Source organism: Halictus rubicundus, chromosome 6 (assembly GCF_050948215.1).
Source record: "Halictus rubicundus isolate RS-2024b chromosome 6, iyHalRubi1_principal, whole genome shotgun sequence".
NCBI lineage: Eukaryota > Metazoa > Arthropoda > Insecta > Hymenoptera > Halictidae > Halictus > Halictus rubicundus.
Window position 1 is genome coordinate 19,888,324 of NC_135154.1, and position 27,987 is coordinate 19,916,310.

The window sequence follows — 27,987 nt, forward strand, 5'->3', positions numbered from 1 at the left end:
AGGTCGCCGCTAGCAACTTTATTTTCACATTTCGCAGATGACTATGTTTCGCAGCCCTCTGATGGCAGTCTTTCGAAGTATCGTCCTATAGTAATTGGTCTTTCAGGTATCCCATAAACAGTATATACTGTGGGCATCGGAGTGTTCGAGGCAGTTCAATGCTCGAATGCGCGCAAGTACGGGAGTCGCTAAGATAATGCTGCTATAATTTCTTTCGAGCGCGGTTCCGAGTTGACTAGAGATTCAATCCGTAGAAAAAAAAGACACTGTTATCAATGAACGTGATGCAGAAACCGTCGACCGACTAAAACTACTCCTACTAAACCCATCGACGGTGCAATACCCGCAGAAATGCACGTGCTTCGTTAAATTCGCAATGGACCGAACCGGAGTAACTAAAATCGGTAGGACCCAGTAGAAGGAGATGGTGCATAGTGCCAGCTAGGATTCAAACTGTCATGCGATACGTCTGCTAAATGGACATTGTTGGGATGGTACCGTCTCGCGGAAGGCCCCGTTTAATGAACAGTGAGATGTCCGCAGCCCGTGTGTGCCTTCAATACCGACGATAATGATCTTATGGCGGGAATATCTGTGTAATTCAAGTTTCTTGTCATCATTGGCCCGGGGACAGTCGTCGTGTCATGGAGGACGGCGGTCAACTGCACTCTAGCACTCTGTTGGAGGAGACCTTCTATGTCACGTCGAAGAAGAACACCTATTACAAGGTGAGGCTGACAGAGAAGGGTCTCAGCCTCGAGAAGGACAATAATGGTGCAACCAAGGTCGAGACGATCGCGTTAGGAGACATTATCGGCTGCAGATGTATGCGCTCGAAGCGCAAAAGCGCGGGAAGCTGTGTCTGCGGCCCGGGCACGTCCAGATCGCAATTAAAGCTCGTTGAGTCCGCGGAAGCTTTTCAGTGTTACGACGAGTTCGACACCTCGGCCTATCTTTACATTTACGCGTACACGCTGAAGAAGGCTCGCATGAAGGATGTCAAGCGACGGGAGAGGACAACCATCACCCTGAGGTTCCGTAGCTTCGACAAATACGAGGATAATCTGAGAGAGGCGAGCAGGTGGCGTTTGGCCATCAAATGCCTGATCGCCAGCGTGCCCGTGCCCAAAAGCTTCATGAGCCCCACTCACGGGAACCTTGAGTCGCTGATTAACGGTGAGTTAATTCAATCGAACCGCGACAACGAACACTTTCATTAGCTCTCCACGAATTTCGTTGCATTTACGATCTCTGGAGCTATTTCAGAGCTTTAGTTTAGAGCTATTTTATCGTATCAGATTCTCCCCAAAAGTTTCTTTCGTTTCGTTTTCGATGAACACTATAGCTATATTAGACACGGGACACGTCTAATATTTTTCATTTACGATTATTAAGATTGCAAAGACGCATCCACGAGGAATCATTATATAAAAGAAAATGGATAAAAATTAGGATGGACACATTCTCGTTGTTTTTATAGCCACTTTTATTGCTCACGTAAATGATTACGTGAAAGGAAGCACAGAAAGTAATATTAAAATGTTACCGAACCGATGATCGCGTTGTTTATGTGCGATCGTATTATTTAACAATATTAAACGTGTATATATATATATATATATATATATATTGTAAAGGAAACATATTGCACAATCTAATATATTTCTTGGGGGAAAAAGAACATTTAGATTAATTGCACCAACTGTTGTGTTTTTAATGAAACCTTTATAAGCCCCGCTCGCGGGAACCTTGAGTTGGTAAGTTAACTCGATGGAACCGCGATAACCAGGACTTTCATTAGCTTTGCGATTTTCTTCGCGGATGTGACGATTACAACTGTTTTATTGCATGATGATGGAGAGGGATGATTGATAAAAACACATGTACATATACAAGTCTTTGTTTATTACTTTGTACGGGAGTCTACCGTAATTTATTGTAGAATTATTGTATTCTTGGGTTTTTCATTGGATATGGTGGAAGGGAGATGCAATTTTATTTTGATTTAGCAGAAATTAATGGCTGATATGTTCAGTAGTTTTTATAGGGATTCGGGGTTTTGTGGGGATTGTTGATTAAGCGGACGATATCGTTAGGTAACCAACGTGTAACGCCATTGCAATATCTGTGGTGATTGCGCAAAACAAGTGTACATCACAAGTTCAACATTAATTTGATGAGTTTGATAGTGCGCGCGACATTCTCAAGCCATTGAAACGTGTCTTTCGCTAAGTTAACCGTTTAAATATTTATATTGACTATAGTCTTCTTGAAAATATTACATATTTCATATCTTGTCAGATTTAGCATGAAAATGTTGAACACAATTTGCTAATATAGCCATTATTTGTTTTTTTTTTTCAAGTCGAAATAAAATTCTACCGATGTATTTGTCATCGATATTTGGCCATTGACCTTGAAATAAATGTGACATTTAAGGTTCTTTAAATTGAATGGAACACCCTCCTGTATATCGCGTTTGAAGGAATGCCTGTAAATATAGTAATAACGTCATTGTAATACATAATAATAAGGTGCTTGGTTCAGCTGCATTTTTTGGTTGATTTCATGGTGTAATCAAACAGGCTGCATTTGAATATCTTTCCATTTAAATCTTAATAGTCTGTTACATTTCCCGGGGATGTAAATACCGTGAGATTAGAATGTGAAATACTTTCTATTACATAGTCTGCATATGCAGGCCGGTTGCCAGCATATCTGCCTGAGTAGATCCAACTGAATGTACATATGTACATGTACGTAATATGTTTGTGTCTAATACAACAAGTGTTCCCTGGGTCTGCCTTTAGCCGAGGTAAGGGATTAATTTGTGCGGTGAGGTAAATTAATTGGAGGACGTATAATTGGTGTCTTTGTTTTCTTTTTTTTCTTTTCTATTGTTTTATTGTTTTATATCGCTACGGGAACGTAGCTATTTCTTTGGGTTTATCAGTGTTGAACTGATAACCGCCAATTGCCTTGAGATAACACGTTTGTTACAATAGTTGAGTCAACAACAGGAAATCATTTGTCTAATTTCAGGAATCGATTGATTTATCAATTTTGATCGATATTACTGTTAATTCGATTCAGCTCGCTATAGCTGTTGGATATTTTATAGTTTTTATTTGAATGTCGCAACTACTATTAGCCAGCCTCCCACAGTTCTGCGAATATTAATGACCATTTGCAGAGTCATTATCTCGTATACATGAATTTTAATGAACAGTTCATACGTATTCATTATTAGTTCCATACATAGATCGCACTATTCATTGCTCGGTGTAAAACGTGTAGGTTCCGTAGACAAAAAAATATTTACGATTTAATGCTTTACTTTGCTCGAATTTCGCAGAGGAAATCTTGAATTGTATAAAGCAGTTTTTATACGGTCTAAAGTTCATCAGTTTCACAGACTGCAAAATTAACATGGAAAATGTAACGCGTACAAGAGCGTGTGCAATATCATCCGTTGGCTTGCACTCGACAAAATTAATTTTCCATATTAGCCTATTTGAGTCGCCTCAAAAGCGAGGAACGCGCAAAATTATTTCCCAAATACAAACGAGCTGGGTTTTTCGATTGATTAATACATGTCTATATTTTCCCTCTAAAGCGGGGGATAAGGTAAATTATTTCCCAAATAAAAACGAGCTGGTTTTTTCGCCGAATTATGTTGAAATATTGTCTATAGAAATTAGGACAATTTCCGTCAGTACGTCGCGCCCGTAGCTTTCCGATCGGGTTTCTTTTCATTAGCGCGTTTTCTGCAGCGTGTAACGTCCGCATTTTCGAGGAGCAGAAAAATCATTATTCCATCGGCAGCACGAGTCCTGTGAAATTTATGCGCATTCGCTTCCTGTTCTGGAAGTTCCGAACATGATTTTCCTTTCAGTTTATTCCCAAAGCTTCTATAGAAGTATGTATCACTATCTTCCCCAGCATCGAAGGGAATTTATTTTTTCCGTTCTTGATTATTTTCCAAGGCTTGCCAGTGTGTAAATCCCGTCCTTGAATTCCAAGATGATCTCAGTTACAAGAAATAGCTACACACTTATGTAATATTTAATTAAGTTAATTTAAAGAGAAAAAAAAAAAACGAAACGATCTTTTTCGTCCTTTTCTTAAAAAGGAACCGAAAGTAGTAACTTTTTAAGAAATTCAATTGTCCTTTGGTGGTGGCCATTATGTATATAACAACTTTGTTACGCAATATTTCAAAATTTCTCATCCTTGGTTTTTCTATAGGCTTTTTATTGCAACCGGGTATCCCAAGTTACTGTGCAACACGTCAGCAACGTCTTGCGAAATATTTTAACGCTTCCACTCTTGTCAACTAGCTTTCGTTGTATGTATCCTTTATTCACACGGTTCTGACAATCGCACAGGGCAGCCGAAGAGCGAATTTATTACAAATATACGACTAAATATTTACGAAACATTTGCGTCGTATTTGTACAGTTGGTCGGCGTTGATTGAATGAGAACCGACGCGACGCGACGCGACGCGACGCAACATTTGTTTCCTCGCGTCGAGAGCAAAGAAATAAATATTTGCGACTGTTCAAGGCGAAGAAGTTGATTCAACAGCGCGTGAGAATCTTCATAGAATTATTTAATAAATTAAATGACCGACGCGACGAATGATTCGTTCGCGAAATAAACAGCGAGATAAGCACTCTTGCTTCATTGTTGCCGGAATTGCATTGTTTCTTTGTACACCGAGTGTTTATCCGCAATTGCATAACGTCGACGATTTGTGTGGTCGTGCTTGCCTTTGTGCATCAACGAGAAACATTCGTATTCTTTCAAACTTCTTGGTATAATTTCTTCTTCGAAATATTTTCTATGGTCTACATTGCATCGTGTTTTAATTGCTTTCCAATTTTAACCGATTTCCCACGTTCTATATATTATATTTTTAATCATATTTTCCAATGTTACAATGGTATTTTCAAACGGTAAAAATATGTAACACTAGGAATGTATCACAGATTTTATTAATTTTTCATCAAGCTGCTGCGTCCTCTTTTATTGTTTTCCAATTTCAATTTGTCTTCTTCACTTTTCATTTTATTTGTCTTGCATTTCCAAGCGTTAAAAATATAGAACACGTTCCACTAAATTTTCATCAGGACGTTAGGACGCGCATAAGCGTCTCCGGTCTCTTGAACGAACAATTCGTGGTTTCCCGGTGCCGTACCATTCGCATACCACAAATCACACAACTTTCAAACAATCGACCGGAAGAAATGCCGCTTAAGGGGGCAGATTTATTAACCTGTCTTCGAAGCTTCATTATTTGGTGTGCCGAAGGTAACCGAATCCAAGATTTCGCTGCATCGGTGCCAAATCTTTGTCTCTTTAATAACACCAACAACCTGTTAGAACAGAGCGCGAGCATTGGGCTCGTCAAATGATCATTCCTTCGGACGAATTTCATCGCAGGATATTTCCTATTACTCGGAAACCCATCGAAAAACCATTAACCGGAACTCGTTTGCAGTGACCGTAACTTTATCGTCGACCGATTATATTTCCTCCGATGAAAATTCCTTACGAAAGGTCGATAAATTGCGTTAGTAGAAAACAGCTACGAATGCAATCGAATGCAATTAACAGCCTGAGGAACGTTGTGAAATAAAACTGAGCATCGACCGCAGATAGGCGACATTTAAGTAAAAATTAACTTCTTCTAGCAGCAATTTTACATTTGCAATTCTAATATTTGCATTGTTCTCTGTTTTGTTTCCTCATTTTTCCTATAAACCCATAAAATCGATCATTTAGCAATTCGTATACTCTAGATAAGTAAGCATAATTTTGTCACTGTTTATTTCCGTTAAAATTGCATTGAAATCCTTGCAATGCGGGATTATCAATCACCGAAGAAAATAATGCAAATATTTCAAGTAAAATTATTTGCCGATCGAATAAAATTTATTTAATTGTCTGGTATGTTGCTATGGAATTAGCGATTATTTCTCGACGAAGTTTTGCTGTGTAAAAGGCGTGATTTTTTGAAGTTAATTAAACGTTAACGCCGTCGTTGAGTTGCCGAGCGTCGAGTATTCGTTTTGGGTAGCGTGGGCTTTTTTCCTTCATTTTCTTTGCTCAGCCGTCTCCTCCATGGAGACCAGTTAATAACGGGACACCCTGTATAAGGACCATATCATTCTCAATTAAGTGCTCAACAGACCGCGATTAACAGATGCAGGCAAAAACTCTATTGGAAGGATTAACTCACGAAGGAAAGACTCACACTTTGTCTTTATGCTATAACCGCAGGAGCAAAACTGTGACTCGTTTCTTGCTAATTACGTGATCTATTCGATACGTCTTGATCCATCTCCCGATACTCTATGGCCTAGTATTTAATAGACATGGTAAGTAATGTTGTTTTAATTACAGATCTCAAAAACGAAATTTCTGGTTCTGGAATTGTTTAAGAAGAAGGAAAAAAAGAAAACTAAGAAATATATCTTCACGAAACTTTGCAGACTCATTCGTACGTATTTAAGCTACTCATTCGCAAATTCTTGCACACGGGTATTACAAAATCCATAGCAATTATTCACCTCGAAAGCGTACCGCGAACATTTCGAAAAAATTCCTCTCCATAAAGTTTGATAAAAAGAACAGCGTTCGAAAAAACCCGAATTTTGTCCTCAACACAGGCGAATACCCGAGAGAAAACTTCTGCAGTCTCATTAAAAGCAGCAACAACTTTTTCCGTGCAGAGCTTCATTTTACTAAAAGTCAGGATACCTCGAAGAAAAGTAATCGGATAGTAGCTAAGGACAATATCCTCGAAAGATTTCCGCCATTGTTCCATCTCGAGGAAGACGTGAATAGGTAGGACGGTGCATAAAATCGATCGTGGAACATCCCTGAGAGAGTGAGGTCTCGCGATTCAAATTCTTACAAAGAACGAACAATTTCAGGCATGCTTCCTCTTTCCTCTCTAGTCAGACCTCGCGTCGCCATTTGTGCGTGCACTATAACTTGTCCCTGGTTGATCATAAAACTCTGACCCTGTCGCGGAAAAACATACTTTTATGCTAATTTCACCGTTTATAGCCGGGAATTGAGAAACCGAAGCGAAGCAGGATTTTATTTCCTGCATTCGTTGTCTGTGGGATGCAAAACGCGGTGCAAAAAGGTGTCTGGATTCTGTAAAAACAAAAAATTCCGTTCTACTTTTAAAATGATTGCTCTGTCAACGAATTTTCCCCTCTCGATACGAAGTCGGCACACAAATGAAATTTCTCCCCTAAAACTGATTGAACTATACAAAAATTTAATTTATTAAATTTGTCTCTCGTCTTGAGTTGAAATATTTTCATTTTAGTTTCAGATTCTTCTTATTGTACTGACTCTTTGTATCAATTCCTTGCATTGCAATGCATCGTTAAAAAATGATTAGAACGTGTGATGTAGATGAATATGCTGTTCTCCTAAATAGCAAAACGTACCGGAGAATCGTACAGTTGGCTCAAATGCATAAAAATGAAGTCTTTGTCGAAACATAGTTACAAAGTGCACGGTCACTTTACATAAGCACACTCGAACTCATAACTATTAATAAACTCGCGTAAGTACGGTAACCAGTCCGTACGTACGTACGTACGTACGTACGTCTATGATAATTAGACTGCGGATTTTATGCATCTATGGCTAAAGGTGAGTAGATCAAATTCAAAATTGTGCAAACATTTCAAGAATTTCAAAATACTGTTGTATTATCTTGAACTCGGTAAAATGATTAAGGAAGGAAATAAATGCCTATGTAGCTCCTGCAACTTGTAACGAATGCAGACAATTTTTATTTTGCATAAAAATACGCCGTCTAATGATAGCAATGTTTTCCGGTTAATTCAGAATGACGACAGGAAACGCGCGAGCAATTTCTTTCGATACTTCATTTCGTCACGACCTTTCGTTTTACGTAACGTAACGTTAACGTTCGACTTCCGACAGTAATAAATATCGGTGTGCAGCACGCAGTAATCGGACCGATATGTTTAAATGTTTTACAACCAGGCCTGACGTCGGAATCGCGGTGACATACCCCGAGGGCCGAGGGGAAAAAATGACTCGTGCGAAATATGCAAATCTATTCGCGCGAACATCACCCGGGCGAGGAAGAAGAAACAGCATTGTAGGCGATTCGCAGGAATACATACTAATTTTCTGCGGAAATAAAGGTCCTTCGAGTATCTGCGAAGATGAATGAACATAGTCATTTTTACATTCTCTCAATCGACATGCTGATCAGAATAATTCAGAAAATTCTGTACATTCTGGAGACTCGCAGAGTAAAAGTTCATGGAATTGTTCCAGCCTCACCTGAGCATCTTTTCTTTTGCTCGACATAATTATACTTGGCGGACGAGCATTCGTAGAATTGTGTTGTTATACAGAATTAAGAATGATTTGGAAAATTGTGGAAATTCTGGCGGTTCCTCGTTTATCACCTCGTTTTATCTTCTTTCAATTGCCCCGACAAGATACAGTGTATGAAGACGATCAAGTGAAAAAGATATAATTGAATCATGGTGCGAGTACTATAGGAATTAATTGCAATAGATATATATTATTGGCTGCGCCTTCATTGTATCGGAACTGAAAGTTAACAGAGCAATGATTTGTTCGGCACGTGCCGTGTTAAATAATACATAAGACCGTGGGACATAATGCAACGTCGTCGGATAAACCATAAAACAAACGTGTTTTTCATACCCGCATTAGAACGCCTCGAGCCATGCATTCTAATGAAACAATTCATTGACATGCAGACTGACCGGATGAATGAAAAAGGTTAACCGACGTTGCGATATTTCGTTCTTTTTCTATACAGGGTGACTAACAAATAGACCCTAGCTGTCTATAAAAATGGTCAGTTCCCTAAACAAATTGTTAAAGAAATTGCCATTCAATTGAATTCTCTCAGCGTACAATTCTAGTACATCAAATATAGAATAGAATTACAGCTTCAAAGTAGATTGAATTGTGAATTTTAGATGCAAATGAATAGTATTGTCATCGCTGATATTAGTCAGATATAAGTATCTTGCAAATATAGCAAAATAAACCAGGGAAAATTTATGCATACAACTATATTTCATTTTCAGTTTCTGAATTAAACGACATTAAAATAAATATTGTAATTTCATACTGTACTGCCGAATCTCGTATTGAGCGAACGAATTTAATCGTCCAAGCAATTTCGAGTCCTCCAGCAGAATACTAAATTCGTCGCAAATATTGAACTGTATTAATTACGGTGATCAGCCAATTACAATCCCCAGAAAATCCAATAAAATCAAAATCATTTAACCTAAAACTGTAAATATAAAACTTATATATTTGGGACAATTCCAATGAAAATTAATTTCGAGACTTGTCAACAAAAAAAAAAAAAAAAAAAAACAAAGAAAAAAAAAAGAAAGAAAAGAAAAATGGTAACTAATTCATGTACAACGAACAAAGAAACACGATGAACCAACGTTGCAATTATTTGCAGTGAACGGAGTGATTTTGACCAAAGATGAACAAAAAGACAGAAGCTCCAGGTCGCGTGTCCGTTTCCTTCGTCCAGTTTCAATTCCACGACCGGTGCTATGTAACACGACACACGTTTATGTAACAATTTCACCCACCACGGTGTCCAGACATGCTTCACGTAAGCACGCATAATCGTTCACCGTATCTGAGCCACCCTGTATAGCAGACGATCAGTTGATGCCTGGCGTGTCGGGTTCTCGGCGACTAACAACACGTTCAATAATCTTTTCGTTGCTGATTTATAAATAGGATCAATGCGAAAGTATCTGCTCAGTCTTACGTACACTGGCCCACGAAAGTATTCAAACAGTATAACTTTTTTTAAATTGGATCAAACGACCTGAACTTTTTTGAGCAACTAGAAGAATTGGTTTTCCAAATGACGTGCATTTGAAAAAAGTGAAATTGGTCAGAATTACATGAGAAAATAAAAATGGCAGTTTTTACAACTTTTTTTATTTGAGCCTATAATGAAAATTTAAAATATGCGTTTTGTAGATCTATGTTAGTTATACACATGCTGAACATTTCATCGAAATCGATTAAAATACACACGAGCTACAAATAGTTAAAAGCGGTGAAAATCTTGGTTTCCCCTAATAACATCTTTCGATGCGTGCCGTTTTTATCCGTGTTAACCGTGTATCGCTATTCGACTCTATCGCATCGATTTCATTCGAACACCAACGCTCGAATAATCGATCGACTTGATTAGTTCAACAATGGATGGATAATATCATCAAAACACGCGTCGCACGATTGATTAATCGGTTCTCTGCATTCTTCCCTCTTGTGATCGTACTTCTACTTTTCTTTAGTGCTGGAGACATTATTCTTTGGAATAAAATGAAAGAACAATTTTTATAATTTAGTCTAACAGTACTCCGAGAAGAATTGATTTCTTGTTGTTCTGTGTTCATTGATTATTCTTCCAATGCAATTGAAATGAAGGGAAACGATTTTTTAATAACTGCAACCATTTTTCACAATGTTTATACAACTTCACACATCTCGGTATGTTTTGGAAGAATGTAGCTCCTTTAAAAGGAAAACTAGAGTTTCTCATTGTCCAGGATATCGATATGCACATTTTTCAATCAAAAAGATGCAGAAGGTTTAGATTGCAAGCTTGTTACAATCACGAGCAAGTTTTTATACAATTTAATAAATTCAAGATTTTCTCATAATGTAATTTAATATTTGTTTGAAAAATAAGGAATAGATTCCTTACGGGGAATACGTTCCTAATGCACCAAAGTGCCAGTTTGCATCTCGGACTCTTAAAAATGATGGGAGCCAAGCGAGCGATGGCGTTTGATCCTCGTGACTCGTGCTCCATAAAGTGTCGGCTTACGGCTTAATATTGGCCTACCAAAGCCACAATCTGGTGGCGGATGAAAGTTTTATTTACGATCCCGCTAAGGATATCGACGTGAATCGAAATTGCGACCACGGGGACACACCAGAGTCGCTGGTCTGAAGAACAATTGGGTCGCGGGTGTCGCGTCTTAGAGGCGCCGAAAGTGTCTCGACATTTTTCTGAAGCAACCTCGACATGGACAACGGCCAAATTAAGCTGGAACGACCTATATAAAATTGCTGATTACATCTCGTTATATTCTTCCACGTAATATTCGACTCTCTCTCTCTCTCTCTCTCTCTCTCTCTCTCTCTCTCTCTCTCTCTCTCTCTCTCTCTCTCTCGGACGTTGTTTAATCTTTCGGCTTTTATGTACTCCCGCTCTCGGAGACCGTTCCATCTGATTATTAAGTCAGTCTCGCCACCATTCTGTTCTCCTCTTGTAAAATCCAAAGTGCACCTTCCAATTTCACTGTCATTGCTAAATTTAGCTCTTAGAACAATTCCTACAAATTCCTACAGAATAATTCCTTTGTTCATCGATTTTTAGAAATAAAAATTCTTTGAAGTTCATCTTACAGAAACTCTCGAATTTGACACAATTTTAGTATACTTTATGTTATCAATTCTCAATTTATTATCAATTTGAGTGCACAATAAAAACTATAAATATGCTCATTAAATGAAAAAATCATGAGGATTAAATAGCTCTGAAAAAATTCTTGTACCATCTTATGAATAAACTTTGCAAGAATTAATCCTCTCATAAAACAAGAAGCCAAAATTAAGTTTTATCAGTAGACTGCGGATCTTTATGCTCAACGAACATTTTCTGCACGGATTGCAAGACACTGGGGCCAACAAACTGTTCATTTGTTCATTTAACAATTTTAACAAGTCGTGCATAACTTACCAACATTCTTCAATTCTTTTTTTATTCGCTTTAAGAGTGCAGTGCTCTTCTCGTTCGTTTTAAAATAACAATCCTTTGCCTGTTCATTGTAAATGTTTGTTTTCGAGCAAAATGCTAAATTTTATTTTGTATTTCGGGTTCGTTTAGCACGGGCTGAAAAATTGCAGCGATTATATTAAGAAGCTTCTGAAAAAAGACAGAGAACGGCATTCGATCGATCAGTCAAGAAATAGAAATTTGTATCGATATATTAAACGATCACGTACTTTGCTTCGACGGTACAGGTACTATATTTGCATATCGCGCGGGGATGATATCGTGAGATAATGGCAACACGCGGAAGATAAACAACAGCACGATGACTGAGAGCTAAAGTTTCACCTAGCGTCGACACCTCGTTGTTGCTTTTACTTGTACTTTCACTGCTTACGTGTACAACTGTGCGTAACAGGTTTACGTAAATCTGATCGCAGTCTCATTAAAGTTTTCGCCGGGGAGCAAAGCTGTACTCGATTTTCTTCGACCTTTTCCTGGTTGCATTCCCGGTAACCTATTTTCTTCCGTATACATACTCTTTCTTTCTTTCTTTCTTTCTTTCTTTCTTTCTTTCTTTCTTTCTTTCTCTCTTTCTCTCTTTCTCTCTTTCTCTCGCGTAATCGACGTACACACACTCCGTTTATGATTTATGCTGCAACCGCAACGTGTTACATACTTGCTGCGACTGCTGCCTTTGGAAAACTTGATGGTATCTTTTGTTGCGCAACCTTCGCCGGTTTCTTGACATTAAAAACAACCGAACGGTACCCATTTGCATACTGAGCGAGTTCATGCTTGCCGACGAAAATTCCAAGACCGAAAACAGTTCATGTTTTTGCACGTATGTGTCTAAACAGGACAAATTCAATAATGTATGAACGTCTTCGTGCCTTCGGTAATTGTGAAGGAAAATATTGGAAATTCGTTCTTTTCATCAAGATATAAGCTTCAATGTCAACATGCGTCTCAATAATAAATTCAACAATTTTCAACCGCGTTTTGTAAGGACAACGGTGTTATTTTGATTTTTTGTTCAAGAAAATATTGAAACTAATTATTTTTATTTATACGGCAGCTCCAGTATTAATGTCACATTAGCAGAGCCAGTTTTTAAGTCGGCAAACTTTTGAAATAATATTACGATCAAAAGTTGAAGGGGTGTAGAAAAATTTGGAATACCATACAGTCATTCAGACATTTTAGGCTTGCTGGTAGTTTTAATATTAATAATGTATCATTAGAAGCAGATTTTAGGCAGCAAAAGAGTAAGGGATACAACAATAATAAATTTAATTGGAGCACAAGATCAATGAATAAATTCGAATGAACGTCAAATCAAATCTTGAGAAACGTTTATCGTACCCACCTGATAGTTTCCACCTGTTACTATTACACCGTTAGAACCAGTTGTTAAATGAGTAAGTTCATAAAAAATTGCTCGAATAAATTCCAACTGCAAATCCATTTCACGACATCCTTATACAGATCCCCAAAAGAGGACATGATTACATAACAAACAAGGTGCACGGCAACACAGCAATCACACCTAATCCTGGACTCTGCATCCTCGAACCAAACCCGCAAGACGATCGCCCGAACGAAAGATCGTCTACTGAAAAGAAAAGAAAAGAAAAGAAAAGAAAAGAAAAGAAAAGAAAAGAAAAGAAAAAGGCTTGAGCAGGCTGCAGCAAAATCTCCGCCAAGGGGTTCGCGACTGCAGTGGCGGAGCGTTCTAAAGATTAAAGACGCTCGTTGCATTACACGTCACGTAATCCTCTGGTCGATTCCCCGATGAAACAACGGCCTACGAGCTGCATTCCCCAACAGACGCAGCACGTATCTACACATATCCATTTCTGAAAATTGTTGCAGCGTGTCCCGGAGAGCAGAGGAAGCTTCTGGTCCTGCTGAACCCCAAATCTGGCCCAGGAAAGGGTCGAGAGATTTTCCAGAAGAGGATCCACCCGATCCTGTCAGAAGCTGAGAGGCCCTACGACGTTCACATTACCAAATGTTCGAATTACGCTCGCGAATTCGTGCGCACCAGGGACATTTATCAATGGAGCGGTTTGCTGATGGTCGGTGGTGACGGTATAGTGTTCGAGGTGGTGAATGGACTTTTCCAGAGGCCAGATTGGGAGAGGGCCCTCAGGGAACTGCCCCTTGGCGTGATACCCTGCGGATCCGGGAACGGCTTGGCGAAATCCATCGCGTACGCTAAACAGTAAGTTCCGTTTCAAGCTTAATACACCCCTCCGGCCTCGACTTGGTCCCCCTTTTCCTCCTCCGCAACCCCGAGTAGGTCATACTGCTTTCAATCCCTGCTATGCCGCTCCTAGTAGACTGCGAATTTCTGCCGTTGACCCCTCTATGCACCGCCAGATGCATCCATCCACATTTCTCTGGCTTCTCTGTTTAACCCTCTAAAGGTTTATGTTTTTTTTTTTGTTTTTCAATATTCTACTAAAATCGACTTTCCTCGAGAACCAGATCATTTGCGGTCCTGGAGACCGACGAATATGTGATTCATACAATGTTCAAAAATATGTTTACACTGTCTTAACAGTGTATGTATAGTAGACAGAAGCGTTAATTATGATCGCTTGCCGCCTAGCGTCAAACGAAAAACTAATAGAACTTCTTTATTTCTAATGATTCTCTCATGAACCTTTTATCAACATATTCGCGACACTTTCCTGATTAAAATGATACTGAACACCACACAGTTTCGATCATAGTTACTTGTGTAATCCGCGATCTTGTGGAATCTCTGTTATCCGAACTGATGATAACTGTAGAATCTGAATGATCGGCATACCGATTGATAAAACAGTATTTGTGAATACCAAAAATATTTTTATCGGACTTGTCAAGATATTGTGCAATTTGTTTCCGTTGTTGTTTCAGTCTCCAAGATCTAATTCTGATTGAGAACAATTCTCAACGCAGTAAATACGCTATTTTAAAAAGAAGTATTGAAACTACATATGTATTATAGCGATGTGCACAGATTTCCAAGTCCCGAGTCTCACTGTTTGCACTCCTATCAAGATAAATCGTTATGTTTAGTAAATAATCGTCGCCGTACAACAGTCATATTCGGGTCATATTAATCACATTTAATTGGGAATACTACCGGTTGGCTACGTCGAATTTCATTGCGGTCCAAAGGGTTAATTGTACAAATGCGAGCGGTATAACACCGTTTAAACGTAGCCAATTTATCATACATATTGATATAAATTTCGTGATTGACAGCTGGTAATTATTATGTACCAAGCTGCTATGCTTTAATCAAATGATCGATAGATACGCTGGAAAAATATATCTCCGATTTTATGCAAACAAATGTATGACAGACACGATAAACAATATTTATCGTTCACCGTTCCGGCGAAAAAACAGAGAAACAATAAACAAAAGCAACACGTTGATCGTGATTCTACCGACAAACGAATCCTCTACACTCTACATATGTACATACACGCAACCCGCGTTCTAAAATTTGTTGATTGCTTCGAAGGAAGATCTGCTCTATCACTTGGTATAGTTCAATTTTGTCTCTTGGATCTTTAATGTTTAAAGTGAATAAATCAAAAAATCGATTATAGAGGGTGTAGTCGGATGAGGAGGTCAAAAGTGCCCTCAATAGTTTTTTATTTATTTATTTATTTTTTGATATTCCGTTTCGAAGCTAAAAATTCATAAATGTGCATTCCAATAGCTCAAACGTGCCTGATTTTTTCAGAATTTTCAATTGAAGAGGTTAAGAGAAATTACGACAGAAACTGATTTTCTTTGTCACCCCATTACTACTCCCTGTGTCGACATAAACGGTTGAAAATTGGCACAAAGTATTTTCTTTGGATAAGCTATCGAACGACCTGTTGCAAATTCAATTTGGTTCAGGCTCACTTTTACCTGCTTGTCTCCCTTTAAACATTATTTGCACATGTTCAAGCGTTCATACTTAAAAAAAAAAAAAAAAAAAAAAAAGAAAATGTACTATTGTAGTCGGGAGAGTCTTACTTATGAATTGTTCATCTAGCTTTTACGGTTGAAGCTGAAAGAATTCCTTTTGAAAATTAAATTTCCGAAGAACTGTAGATGATGGAGAGCAACGATTTTTAGATTATCTTCAGCATCAGAGAGCACGTAAGAATTAGTCCAAATGTTCTCGGTGACGAAGTTTGCATTAATGTTAGTATAGTCGGTATAGTTGTGATTATTCGCGTTTGGTCGACACAATTTCGTCCGGCGATATAAACAATCGATTCGCAGTGAAACGACGCGATAAACTAAAGCTGATCGCGAACTTCGGAAACGTTGTTACGCTCGCAACGATTAGTTCGATTACGGTTCTAACCGCGGAGCTTATAAGCGTCTCCTCGTAAACACTTGGAGCCGGGGCACCTAAATTTCATCGACTTAGAGTTATGATACGTAGTTCAACTGTGCCCGCTGTAAATTCTCCAGTCAACAAACACACGCCGTGTTTGGCGCGGCGCGGCACGGCGAGTAGTTTAACCCTGGGACATGTCTGCGGCCTGCTCGACCGCTATAAACCGACGATAAATCGACTCAATCGATCCGATGGCAAAGCTGTCCGAGTAGTCGAAGCTGCGATCGTGTGCCAACTACTTAATTAGTCGAGTAATATCGTAAGCGAGTCGATCGTTCCGCTGGAATCGGCTTGATCGATCGGTGCACTCGTTCCTTGGTCCCTCAGAAAACTCACGCAATTCGATATTTCAAAATTGCTCGTGAAACTCGATTTTTCAAAATTGCTTTCAATTTTCTCCAAATGTTTACCAACCTTTTTTTCCAACTCGATCGTAATCCTCTGAGGAGGGTTGAAACTATTTTCGCCATTTTGAAGACAATACTAACTAGCCCCTGAAGTTGCAAACGAGTAATTTAACCTTTCGGCTAGAGATGACAAATTAATTCGTCGTCGTTCGTGTCAGATTTCATCGATTATCTTATTCATCTCGCAGAGTCACTACTATTACTATAGAACTATTATCTTGATAATTATGTCATAGTATCCACACTGGTATGAAGTGTACCGTATTTACACCAGCTATGATAGAATTTTTGTTATCTCAATTGTATTTGGCTTTCTTTACGTCATGATACGCGTGCGTAATTAAAACAAGATATCACTGCAGATGTTTCTTGGGTTCTAGGTCAGAATCTATGTAGTTGGCAAAAATATTTTGCACATTTTAGAAAATCTTCGTTTAGAAAATGTCAGCTTCATACGAAGATTTCTAATCTACTTACGAGATGTGAATATAGTTTTAAAAATATTCATTGCATCGCTTTCAAATTGAATATATTCACATCGATGTCAGAGTTCAAAGTTGAGTTGAAATTATCTTTTTGCTTAGCAATATTTCTCCACGTTCTCGATATCATTATTAGACTGCAGATTTTCTACATTTATAACGAAAACGTCGAGATAAACTACAAAAGAAAAATCATTAAAAGAACCAACGGGCACTGTTATATTATTTCGAATTTAAACAAATCATTAAGAAAAGAAGTACATTTTTATTGGATTTCTGTTTCTCACCTATGGTGCAGACCATTTTTATCCTAAACGAAGATCCGCAGTTATCAGAGTGACTATGTACGAGTCGTTGTGCGTGCTTGGTTAGGTCAGACAAGAATAATAGTATGCACGTTATGGCAAAAACTAGCGAATTCGCATTAAAAGATAATCATACCGAACGACGCGACGCGACGGTCGAACTGCAGACTCTGCGAGTCATTCGTATCGAACGAGCCTGAATTATAATTCATGATTGTGGCGGCGAGTTTGCGTAAAACACAGACGCAGGAGACAACAGGAAGTCTCATTATCTCATCTCCTATCCACTAATAATAATCGCCGTTAATTTATCGATCAATGCGTAACAAGCGAAGAGGAGTAAGGGTCGTGATGCACGTTCGTACCTACTTCGATGCAAAAATCAAAGTAGCTAACGTTCTAAATCTCTGACGATGCAACTATCTTCAACGCTTACTCCCAAATACAGAATTTATTCGATAGCATTTTAATCAATTTTCTATTATACTCCTCTCTCAAAATATCACGTGTTCAGCATTTGTTTCTGATCATTGATCAAATAATAGAGCAACTGTTCCAATCAGGATTCTTCTAACTAAACTTTTGAGACGGAAAAAGTATGCAAAATATTAAAACAATGAAATTATTTTTTGGTGCTTTTCTTTATAATTTATAGATCACAATCTCAAGGTTCGCTAATTTCGATTTGCTGTTTCTTTTTTAAATGAGAATTTCGTACCCACTCGTAGTTTATTTTTATTTTACATGTGACATAGTTACGTAGTATGAATATCCTACAATGTCCTAAATCCAAATTTTTATAACAAAATTGAGCAATCGCGTGACATCGAAACTTGGAATATTTAATGTTTTCTGAATTACATCGCAGCAAAGTATAAAAACATTTTTCCGAGGACGAGAATGTTTCCGGATTCGGCATCGACGAAACTGCATTTTCGTTATTTATGAACATCTTTGTGGATTTTTCTGGCCGTTGGCTGGTTCCCGCTAGCGAAAAATCGCCCAGTTTCGAAAAGTTTCCCAATAAAAATGCCAAACCAGCTGACAGAAATGTTCGGAACAACACGACCGCGTACAAACCAATTGCCATTAACGTAACCTTAACGCGTACATAATACTTTTATCGCTCGAGAGGAAAGAAATCCGCTTGATCCAGTAGTCCGTTGAATAATCCGTCAATATCGCGACACCTGCGCGAGGCTGCTTACCTCGCAATTAAACAACGACCAATAGAACGATAGCTAAAACGAGAAAACGCGATACAACAGTAGAATTTCTAATTAGACCGAGAGGCTATGCAAATTCCCATTTTCGTGTTGAATTTTCTGACGAAAACTTCTTTCATTGATCGAACGTCTATTTTAGTCTGAACAATTGTGTGATGAAAGTAAAATGTAAAATATGAATATACATATGTTTTTCAAGTTTGTGCCAGACTAAACATTTTTATTGCGATCTCGTATTTACCGCGGGGTCTGAAAGTAACATTGATCGCGGAATTAAGTAGATTGGTAGATTTCGTAGATATTATCAGTTGGTTGGGTACTCAAAACCGTGTGTCAACCTTGCAGTGATAACGGGATATTTTGAAATCAGACATTTATTCCAGCATTTGGTAATACTTTGGAATTCTAGCTTAAAATCAGACACTCTGCGATAGCCGAGACGAAATCCTTCACTGATTTCAGTGTTTCTTTTGAGACTGTCTTCTTAAACTTAAAATTTCCAGGACTACTCTGCGATGTTAAACAATTTCTAAAACTAGCTATGGTCATCCAGAATTGTCTCCTGCAAAATATTTTTGCCAGATAAAATACGTTCAATATCTTACCGGTCAATGTTGTGATCAATCAAAGAATGTTGTTTAAAGCCCACGCTTTGCAACTGTAGTATGTTTGTGCACGTTCACGTACAGCTATATGCAAAATGAAATAGAAGGAGCACATTATATTTCTAATATTTTTATTCGAGTTTTTACTGTTATGAAAAATGACAATCATTTACAATTTACATACATGTTCGTACAGAGCAAACACGATTTGAATAGCGGTAAGAAACACATTTTCCGATTGTAATGTTCATAATGCAGTTCTTGCGTTCGCGAGAAGTTAGAATCGTTTGCGAGCAGCTCGGTAAAAAGTAAAGGGTTAAACAGCGTGAAGAAACATTGAAGAAAATTAGAGACCCGCTGGGAAAAAGCTCGTTTGCGCGACGCAACTGCAGTTTTGCAGCAGAGCGCGCGAACGAACCCACCCCGTAATACGGTGGTTGAATCAAGTTGCCCCAGTTTCCAGGACAGCGACGTAAAGTCGATTTTTTCATCGGATGCACCGGCATCGTCCGAAAATGGCTGAAAAGTGACACCGAAACGAGCCACCGCACCGGGGGGTGGGGTTGGTTGGGGGGATATGTGTGTCGAATGGCAGCAAGGTCAGATGCAGATTCGCATCTGCTTAGCTCGCGTGATGTCCATCTGGTCTGTCTTTTGAAAAACACGTGCGATCCGATGAATGTGTTCTAAAACGGTCGATTACGAAATGCGAAACCTGTTTTGCGATCGCTGGACTGCGGAACTTCTCGCGTTCGTCGCCAGACACGGATAAAACGCATATTTTGCATAAAATGCACGGCAACTCCCTCGCCAACACTATCCACGGGGAAACAGCCATTTTTAATCTCGTTTTCTTCTTGTCCACAATGGAGCAGTTGCTCTGAACACAGCCATTTAGAACTACTAGTCAGACAATTTTTAATCGCGGTTAAAATCAAAAGATTAAAGTGTTAATTATCGCAGAATAGATTATACATAGCTATTGCACTACAAAAAGGCAGTGCTTATTTGTTTACTTAAAGAGTGCCGGAGTAATAAAATTTGTCTACAAGATTAACGAATAAATTCGTTTGCTTATAAATCAAAAGACTTAATTTCATTTTCTTCTTGTCGATATCATCTTATTTTCTTTTTTCTTTTTACATATATTCTCGCAGATATCGCGATACAATTGAAGATTTTGATGCAAAAGCTATATGTAAAAATATACCAAGGTTCAACAAGTTCAACAATTTTATTATAAAATCTCGCACCAAGATCTTCAATTATACAAAATCTTTAAGAACCACCGACGCACGACGCCACCGTTCGCGTTTTAACACAGATTTTGCTCATTCTTTGTGTACGAGAGTAGTCGGTACAGAAAATAAAATTCCAACCGATTCTACGATCTTGAAATTCGGCTGCAGAAATAGAAAATTGCATAAACATCAGCGTCGTCAAAGAGAAACATGAATATTCCGTCGTCCTCCGCTCCGCTCTGAAATTCGATAAAGCACCTTTGAACTATTCACGTATTTATAGTATATGGAGAGCGAAATATACATTTATTCGGAGGACAGATATAGTATGGATTCCACGGGACTCGCTATCGATAACTTTGATTATTATTACACTCTACACATTTCGGGCGAAACACGAAGCTCCGAACAGTTGTTTCAGTTCTTCGGTTAGCATTCCGCTGAAAGCTATAAAAATGATGGTTCATGGCTTGTACATCGTTACCAATTCTAATTAATCCAATTCTAATTATCATTGACACGTGTTTGTCGGCGATCGACGCGACCGGCGAGATTCGCGTCATTTCATTATTGTCGAATGCGGCGTGTTGTGAAATTCGCTCGACTTCAGGAAGTTAAGTAACGGAATTTAGGCAAGCATACTGAATCGGTTGCTAATGGAAAGTGTGATCATCGCAGTGGCGACCGGGTGTCGTTCAATAATTACCGAAATATTTCGGAAAGCGTAGATGAATAATTGTAGACGTGCTCTGAGATTAATTAAAATTGTCCTATTCGTAGGCGTTGAATTTTCTGTTCAAGTTTCGGGAAGGTGCCTAATATCTCTAACTAAATTTATAACAAATTTAATTTATTATTATAAATTTTATTAATCATTATTTTCCCGATCATATACGAAATCTGCTTTCTAAAGCGTCTCAGACCTTCACTTTGCCAATTCTGATGTGTTAAAGGCGTCTCGTCTTCTTCAAAAATTATTTAAACATGTTTAAACGTTAATAATCTCGCAAAAGATATACTGTTATATTCGGGAGAGTCTGCAGAATCATTCCAAATCAAAATCATTCACCGTTAAAGCAGGACAAATTCTTGAAGTTGAAAATTTCATCGTTTCTGCAAACGCGGAAGAGTGGTGAAGAAAACTAATTAATATGAGAACTCGTTAGAAAACGGTATCTTTTGCGATTGTATTATGAAAAACTAGGTTCGAAGAGATAGATATGTATCTTTGATGATTGTTTCAGGGAGCCATACGATTACAACCCCCTCCTAATCAGCGCGCTATCGGTGGTCAAGTATAAAAGGGCGCAAATGGACCTGGTGCGAGTGGAAACTAGAAACCAAATTTTATTTTCATTCCTATCCGTCGGCTGGGGCCTGCTAGCCGACATTGACATTGAAAGTGAACGTCTGCGAGCGATCGGAGGCCAAAGATTCACCGTTTGGAGCGTCGCCCGACTCATAGGGTTGAGAACGTACAGGGGAAAGGTCTCTTATTTGCCCTGCGATAAAGTACCGTCCGTCGAAAATTTAGGCCACGGCAAGGCCTACAACGAATACGTGAAAGACACTCAGATCTCTCATTCCAGGAGCTATGGCGATGACTTGGACAGGTGAATTATACTTTTACGCTTGCATTCCTTTGTGTTGGTCGCGAGAGAGATTCACAATTAAGATTCGGATCCCTTAAACAGGTCGACGAAACAAGAATAAATTGTGAATGCCTCTAGAGTCTAGAGTTAGGGTAATAAATAGACTGCGGATGCAATAGTGAGAGACAGACATTAAATAAAGATGTAGTTTTCCTTTTAATCATCTTACGGAGTCGATGATTGATAATGCGGCAATATCCTTAAATTCTTCCGAGTTCCTTTCAACTTTATAGTTTACCCATTTATTTTTATTATAATTGCATAAAATCCACAGTCTATCGAAATTGCCTCTATTCAGCTAGTAATCGTTAACCAATTTGTCGCGTCCTCTACTTTAGATGCAGCAAGATCAGCGAGTCGAAGAGCTTCCACGACGCACTCGATGCAGACCCAGCAATCCTGGACGACTTCGATGGCTGTGACGACAGCGAGATCATCAGCGAAAGTATCACGCTCGAGACGGACGCAGAAAGAAGGCACAGGCTGGATAGCTTCTATTCGACGACCTCCGCAAGGTCGACTTACTTTAGCACGGGTTCAATTTCTAGTTATCATAGCGTCATCGAGCCGGACTCCGGAGAAGTCGGTAGGTCCCTAACTTTTCATCTAGTTAGGGTCTTCCACTTCGCAAGCCAAAGTTCCTTTCGTTTCATCGAGCCGTACCGAACGTCTATCTCACTCTACTTGTTCTAGAATGCGATCAGCATCACCCTAGAATCCTGTAAAAATAAAAACTAGCGTTACATTGATTTCAATTGGCATTGAAATAATGATTTTTGTATCATCAAGATGCAGAGAACAACATCGACCAAATCATGTACGGGCCCTCTTCGAGGTTGCCTGCTTTGACTTCTGAGGTGTCTAGTTCCTGGACGCAAATTCAGGGTAAGAAACATCAGCTCAAAATCTTAATCAGAATAGTACACTTGTGGAGGAACATACCAAGCCTGGGCACACCGATTTTTATCAGATTTATGCGAGAAATAGTTCCTAGAAACATATTTATCACTAGGTTTACGGGACCCGTGAAAATGACAGATTCCAATATTTTTAATTTACTAAATAATACATTCCAAATTTATTCTAATATTTTCTTTTATTATTCTACTATATTACGTTTATACTGTATTTACAAAACTTGTTATTTTGTAAAAGGTAATGCCAAATAGTTACTTTTACTGCTCCGTAAACCTAGTGTTAACGCATATTTGATTTTATAAACAATTATTCATGTTGCAGGCGTGAAAATAGCCGTCAAAATTGAAGATGGCAGGTAATTTTGCTGGATAAAAATAAGACATTTCAAATATTCATCCAGGAACTATCTCTTACATAATGTTCATCAAAATCCGTATGTCCAGGTCCGTTTCCTTGCTAGTTTAATCTTCTAGTTGCAGAAACTTTTCGATCATTTTGAGCAGCGTTTCCTTATCTTATTAGATACATTGTGTTCTCATCGAATCATTACCACAGAGAGTTTTTGTACTATGAAAACAAGAAACGCGTTTAACGAAACGCATCGAATCCTCAGTCCTTTTCTTGATCAAGTACGCGTACGTCTTGCGTGTTGTTGCATATTCAACGCCTTCATCCGACCGCGATCCTATTATAGATATGGTATCGCAGCCGCATTTGTTTCGTGCTGAAAACCGTGCAGAACGTCAAGGACAAACATTGATGCGAGTAGCTTTGCTCACCGTGACCTGTATTTGGACATGATATACGTACACCTTGCTTACTCGGCATTGTAGAATTGTCTTACCAGAAGCTAAACGCGATGGAAAGCAGAGGGACGATAGGCATCAGAAATTACGGTGGTTAATCTCTGGACTGCGGGTATCTATGCAAAATATAATTTCCGTCAATTCTAAAGAACCGAACTGAAATATGTCTTCCTGCTCGAGGGGGTACATATTATGGTTTTCGAGGCCGTTTTTTGCGCGCATTTTTCTAGGAATTTTTTCAGAAAAACGATTGAACCTTTTGCATTAAGATTTTACATACATATTCATGTGCATTTCAAGTACGCGTGTTATTTTTTCAAGTAAAATCAATCAAAATTACACGAGTTATATATCTTTTTATAAAGTATCTTCAAAGATATCTTACACTTTGAAGTGAAAAATTACCGACTTTTATGTTTCGGCCTTTAGCACGATGAAAAAACAAGAGAAAAATTGGATTCTTGCGATAGCAGGGCATGTGTTGAAGATTCTCTAAAAATGTCAAGTCAACTTTTTTCAAGTCAACTAGAACTTGAAAAAAGTGGTTTCGAAAAAAACGTGTTTAGCGATTGAGCTATCAATACCTCGCAACGTAAGTTGCATTCTTCAAAAATGCCTATAACTACTTTAATTTTACCGATACAAAGAAATCACTTGTACTTCAAGAAAATGCAAAAAATTCAATGTTTTGGAGATGTAAAACCAATAATCTAATAAAACCTCTTAATTTCTTTCAGTCTTTTGTACTGTTCCAAATCTCGTCCACTCGTTCCCGTTGGAAATGCATAAATTCTACAGTCCATTAATCACCATAAAATTGTAATCGACTGATATGAATCATTGCAGGTATTATAGTTAGGCTCAAGGTGAGACCTGTTGTATGTTCCAGGCGAGTTTGTTATGGTTCACGCGGCATATCAGTCACACTTGGGCCAGGATTACTTCTTCGCGCCCCGTGCCAAGTTGTCGGATGGTATTATTTGGCTCATAATTGTTAAAGCCGGTATTACACGAGTCAATTTACTTCAGGTAAATAGCCCAATTAAATACACTATTTCTGGCCCCAGTAATTTACTCCTAACGAAACACGATGTTCAGAGAATCATACCGCTAATATTGTACGGCTTGGTAGCGCTGATCGGAATCATTTTATACCGTCTCATTCTTCACGTAGACGCTTGCAGAAAGAAAAGTCACATCAATTTCGTAACCACCATTTAATAATCACGAATCGCTAGGAACAAGTATTACAGCTCGACCCTTTCACAGTTAGCTCTTGGACTACCGGCCAAGCCTGATTATAAACTTTCTAACGACTAGATAGGGTAATATTGCCATGACTCCCTTCTGCTAAACTGTTTCTGTTTCACTGTCTCATAAGGGAGATGCACTGCATGTAATCAAATATTTTAACAATAAAGCTACGAATAAAATGCTGGCAGTGAACGTGTTAATCTCACTGCTGTTCGATAAGCCTACATATCAACGATTCTGCTAAATCAAGGAAATAGAAGAAGGATATAATGGACAGTTTGGGAGAGGAATTAGGCTCGTGTTTCAGTGGACTGTGGAAGGGTCGAAGTAGAGCTATTCCCCATAGTTGTGATTACAATTGTCTTAAGAACTGCTTGTTGTGCCTATTAGTTCCTGTTGGGTTTAAGTAATGGTACCCATCTAACACGTTCTGGCATCGACATGATACCGGTAAAGGCATTTCGAATAGAACCAGAGGAGGACGTAAATGGTCACATAACCGTCGATGGAGAACGAGTAGACTATGGACCGTTGCAGGCCGAGATATTCCCGTCTTTAGCGTCGGTAATGTCTCCTTGATACAGATGACAGTCAACCGTGTAAGAAGCTAGCGAATGGAAAGAAAGAAAGAAAGAAAAGAAATCAAACGGTACAGTCCTAGAACGTTCGGTTCAATTATTATTATGGTAGTATGGTCCAGGCGACAATACTGTATTAATATATTCAATGTATATTCGGGATTGGTACTTTAGTCTAAAAAGCGGTGATAGGTGTATATTCTAGACTGTCGATGTAAATGTACGAGAAAATCATTCCATACGCCCATGTATTCGATGTACTATGTTTCACAAAGCTCGATGATGCTCGTCGCATTGGAGTTTCAACGTTTCTACAATATCATTCCAATAGTGCTCGTTAACTAGGTAACTATTCGATTACATTCGTTAGCTTAAGATATTCCTTCCGGACTGTTTCCTGTACGACGCACAATAATTCGAACTATTCCACGGGCTTTACACTAGTTGGCAAGTACTATTGTTCAGCTGGCGGCATAAGAATCGGTTCGCGAATCTTCTTTCCCATTGCTTACCTGTAAGTGTAAGGGCCATTTTCTGTAAAGCAACTTTGTCCCTTTCCGTTCTCGCTTACTTTACACAACACCCATGCCGAAAAGTATTCGATCACGTTGATCATCACAATTACAACTCACATATTTCAGAGGTACAGAATTAGAAAATTAAATACTGCGGCAATTAGCACTAGGTTTGCGGAGCATTAAAAGCGACTATTTTACATTACTGTATAAACATAACGAGAATGTGTCTATCCAAATTTTTAGCCATTTTTTATTTTATTTTTTTTTTTTTTTTTTTTACAATATATACTCAAAGAAATAAATTTGTTGAATAATTCCTCATGGATGCGTCCCGTGAACCAAGTGTTAACAACGTAACGGTGGTTTTATTGTTTTTATATATTCTATCATATTTTCGTAATATAAATGCTATTTTTCAAATTGATCGAATATTTTCTAGCATGAATATTGTATTTCGGATATGTTTGTATAGTTGATACATCGTGGCTTCCAATATTAGCAAGGACAAAATAACCAAGACAGAACAACTCTGTACAAACATACTCATTTTGTAGCTTAAATGCATTTTACGGGCTAGAGAGGTACAATTATTACATGGTCCAGCGTCAGCGATACAGTATTGATTTTACAGCAATAGTGCTCAAATCTTATACATACATATATAAATATATTTAGCGAAATCGCATTTACTATTAAAGGAAAAATAAAGAAGAATAAAAGTCAGTCTTTCGGTACGAGTTAGTGTTTACTAGCTTCTCGTCTTATGCTCATATTCGAAGTATTTTTTTAAAATATTGTTAACTATATTATCCGACGTAAGAACATATCATGATTATCGAAGTAGCCAGTGAGACATGTTCAAGAATGTCATACCTAATCATGAGCATATAGATTTATCGCAAGTAAACAATATTTGTAAATAAAGATATATAATTACGAAACCGCAAAAGAACTATTTGATATTGTATTAGAAGATGAAAATATTAAAAACAATTATATTACAATAAGAAAATTACAAAGTTATCTTGTATTGTTATTGAATTGCACTTTGATATCGAGAAACAAAGAGCTTTCAAAATGCATTTCTTCTGTGTTCCCTAGTTCACGGGCACGTGCAACAGAAATACTACCAACGTTTTCGTTGAACGTGTGCACACACCGTGATGTTTATAGTTTTGTATACATTATATTGCACATAATTTCGGCGATTGTGAATGTGTGCCAAGAGACGCGCGACGATTATCGTGTGTATTACTAACATGATTTATTAATCATCTCTTTTATGCCAAATTTTATGTTTATATAGGCTGTATTACGAATAGAAAGTATAATCGCGTACGCTCGTATATCGTTTTTCTGACTAAAGCGACTATGCTTCGAAGAAACGATATATAAGTACCGCGTTACGTTAACTTTTGTACAGTGCAAAACAATGAATTTTGTAAATGGCTACCATTTTCGTTCCGACATAAATGGCTCGCAATATTTTCTATTTAATGAAAAACAACAAGAAACGTTTAAACAGTTTCATTCTTAATTCCCAGACAATCACAGATAATACGACTCCGATTTGATTTCAATCGTTAGTAGGAAACATTGTAAAACTCTATGCATGTTCGAGTTTATTTCATGTAAAACGATTTAATTCGCCGCATTGTAAAATAGAATTATTTAATTAAAAAACATATTCAATATCACACTTGTTTCAGACACTTGTGG

At 38.2% G+C, this 27,987-nt stretch overlaps 2 protein-coding genes across 2 annotated transcripts in view; both read left to right on the forward strand.

The window, feature by feature from the left end:
• The window catches only part of Mrpl52 (mitochondrial ribosomal protein L52), a 53,010-nt gene that overhangs the window by 12,175 nt on the left and 12,848 nt on the right, over positions 1 to 27,987 (forward strand). The gene's annotated exons all lie outside the window — the stretch shown is intronic.
• On the forward strand, positions 126 to 27,965 carry Sk2 (Sphingosine kinase 2). Its single transcript, XM_076789190.1, has 7 exons — positions 126 to 1,176; positions 13,747 to 14,098; positions 21,787 to 22,155; positions 22,533 to 22,780; positions 22,984 to 23,079; positions 24,808 to 24,947; positions 25,563 to 27,965. The coding sequence occupies exons 1-7, from the start codon at positions 645 to 647 to the stop codon at positions 25,749 to 25,751; spliced, it is 1,926 nt and encodes a 641-aa protein (XP_076645305.1). The 5' UTR covers positions 126 to 644; the 3' UTR covers positions 25,752 to 27,965.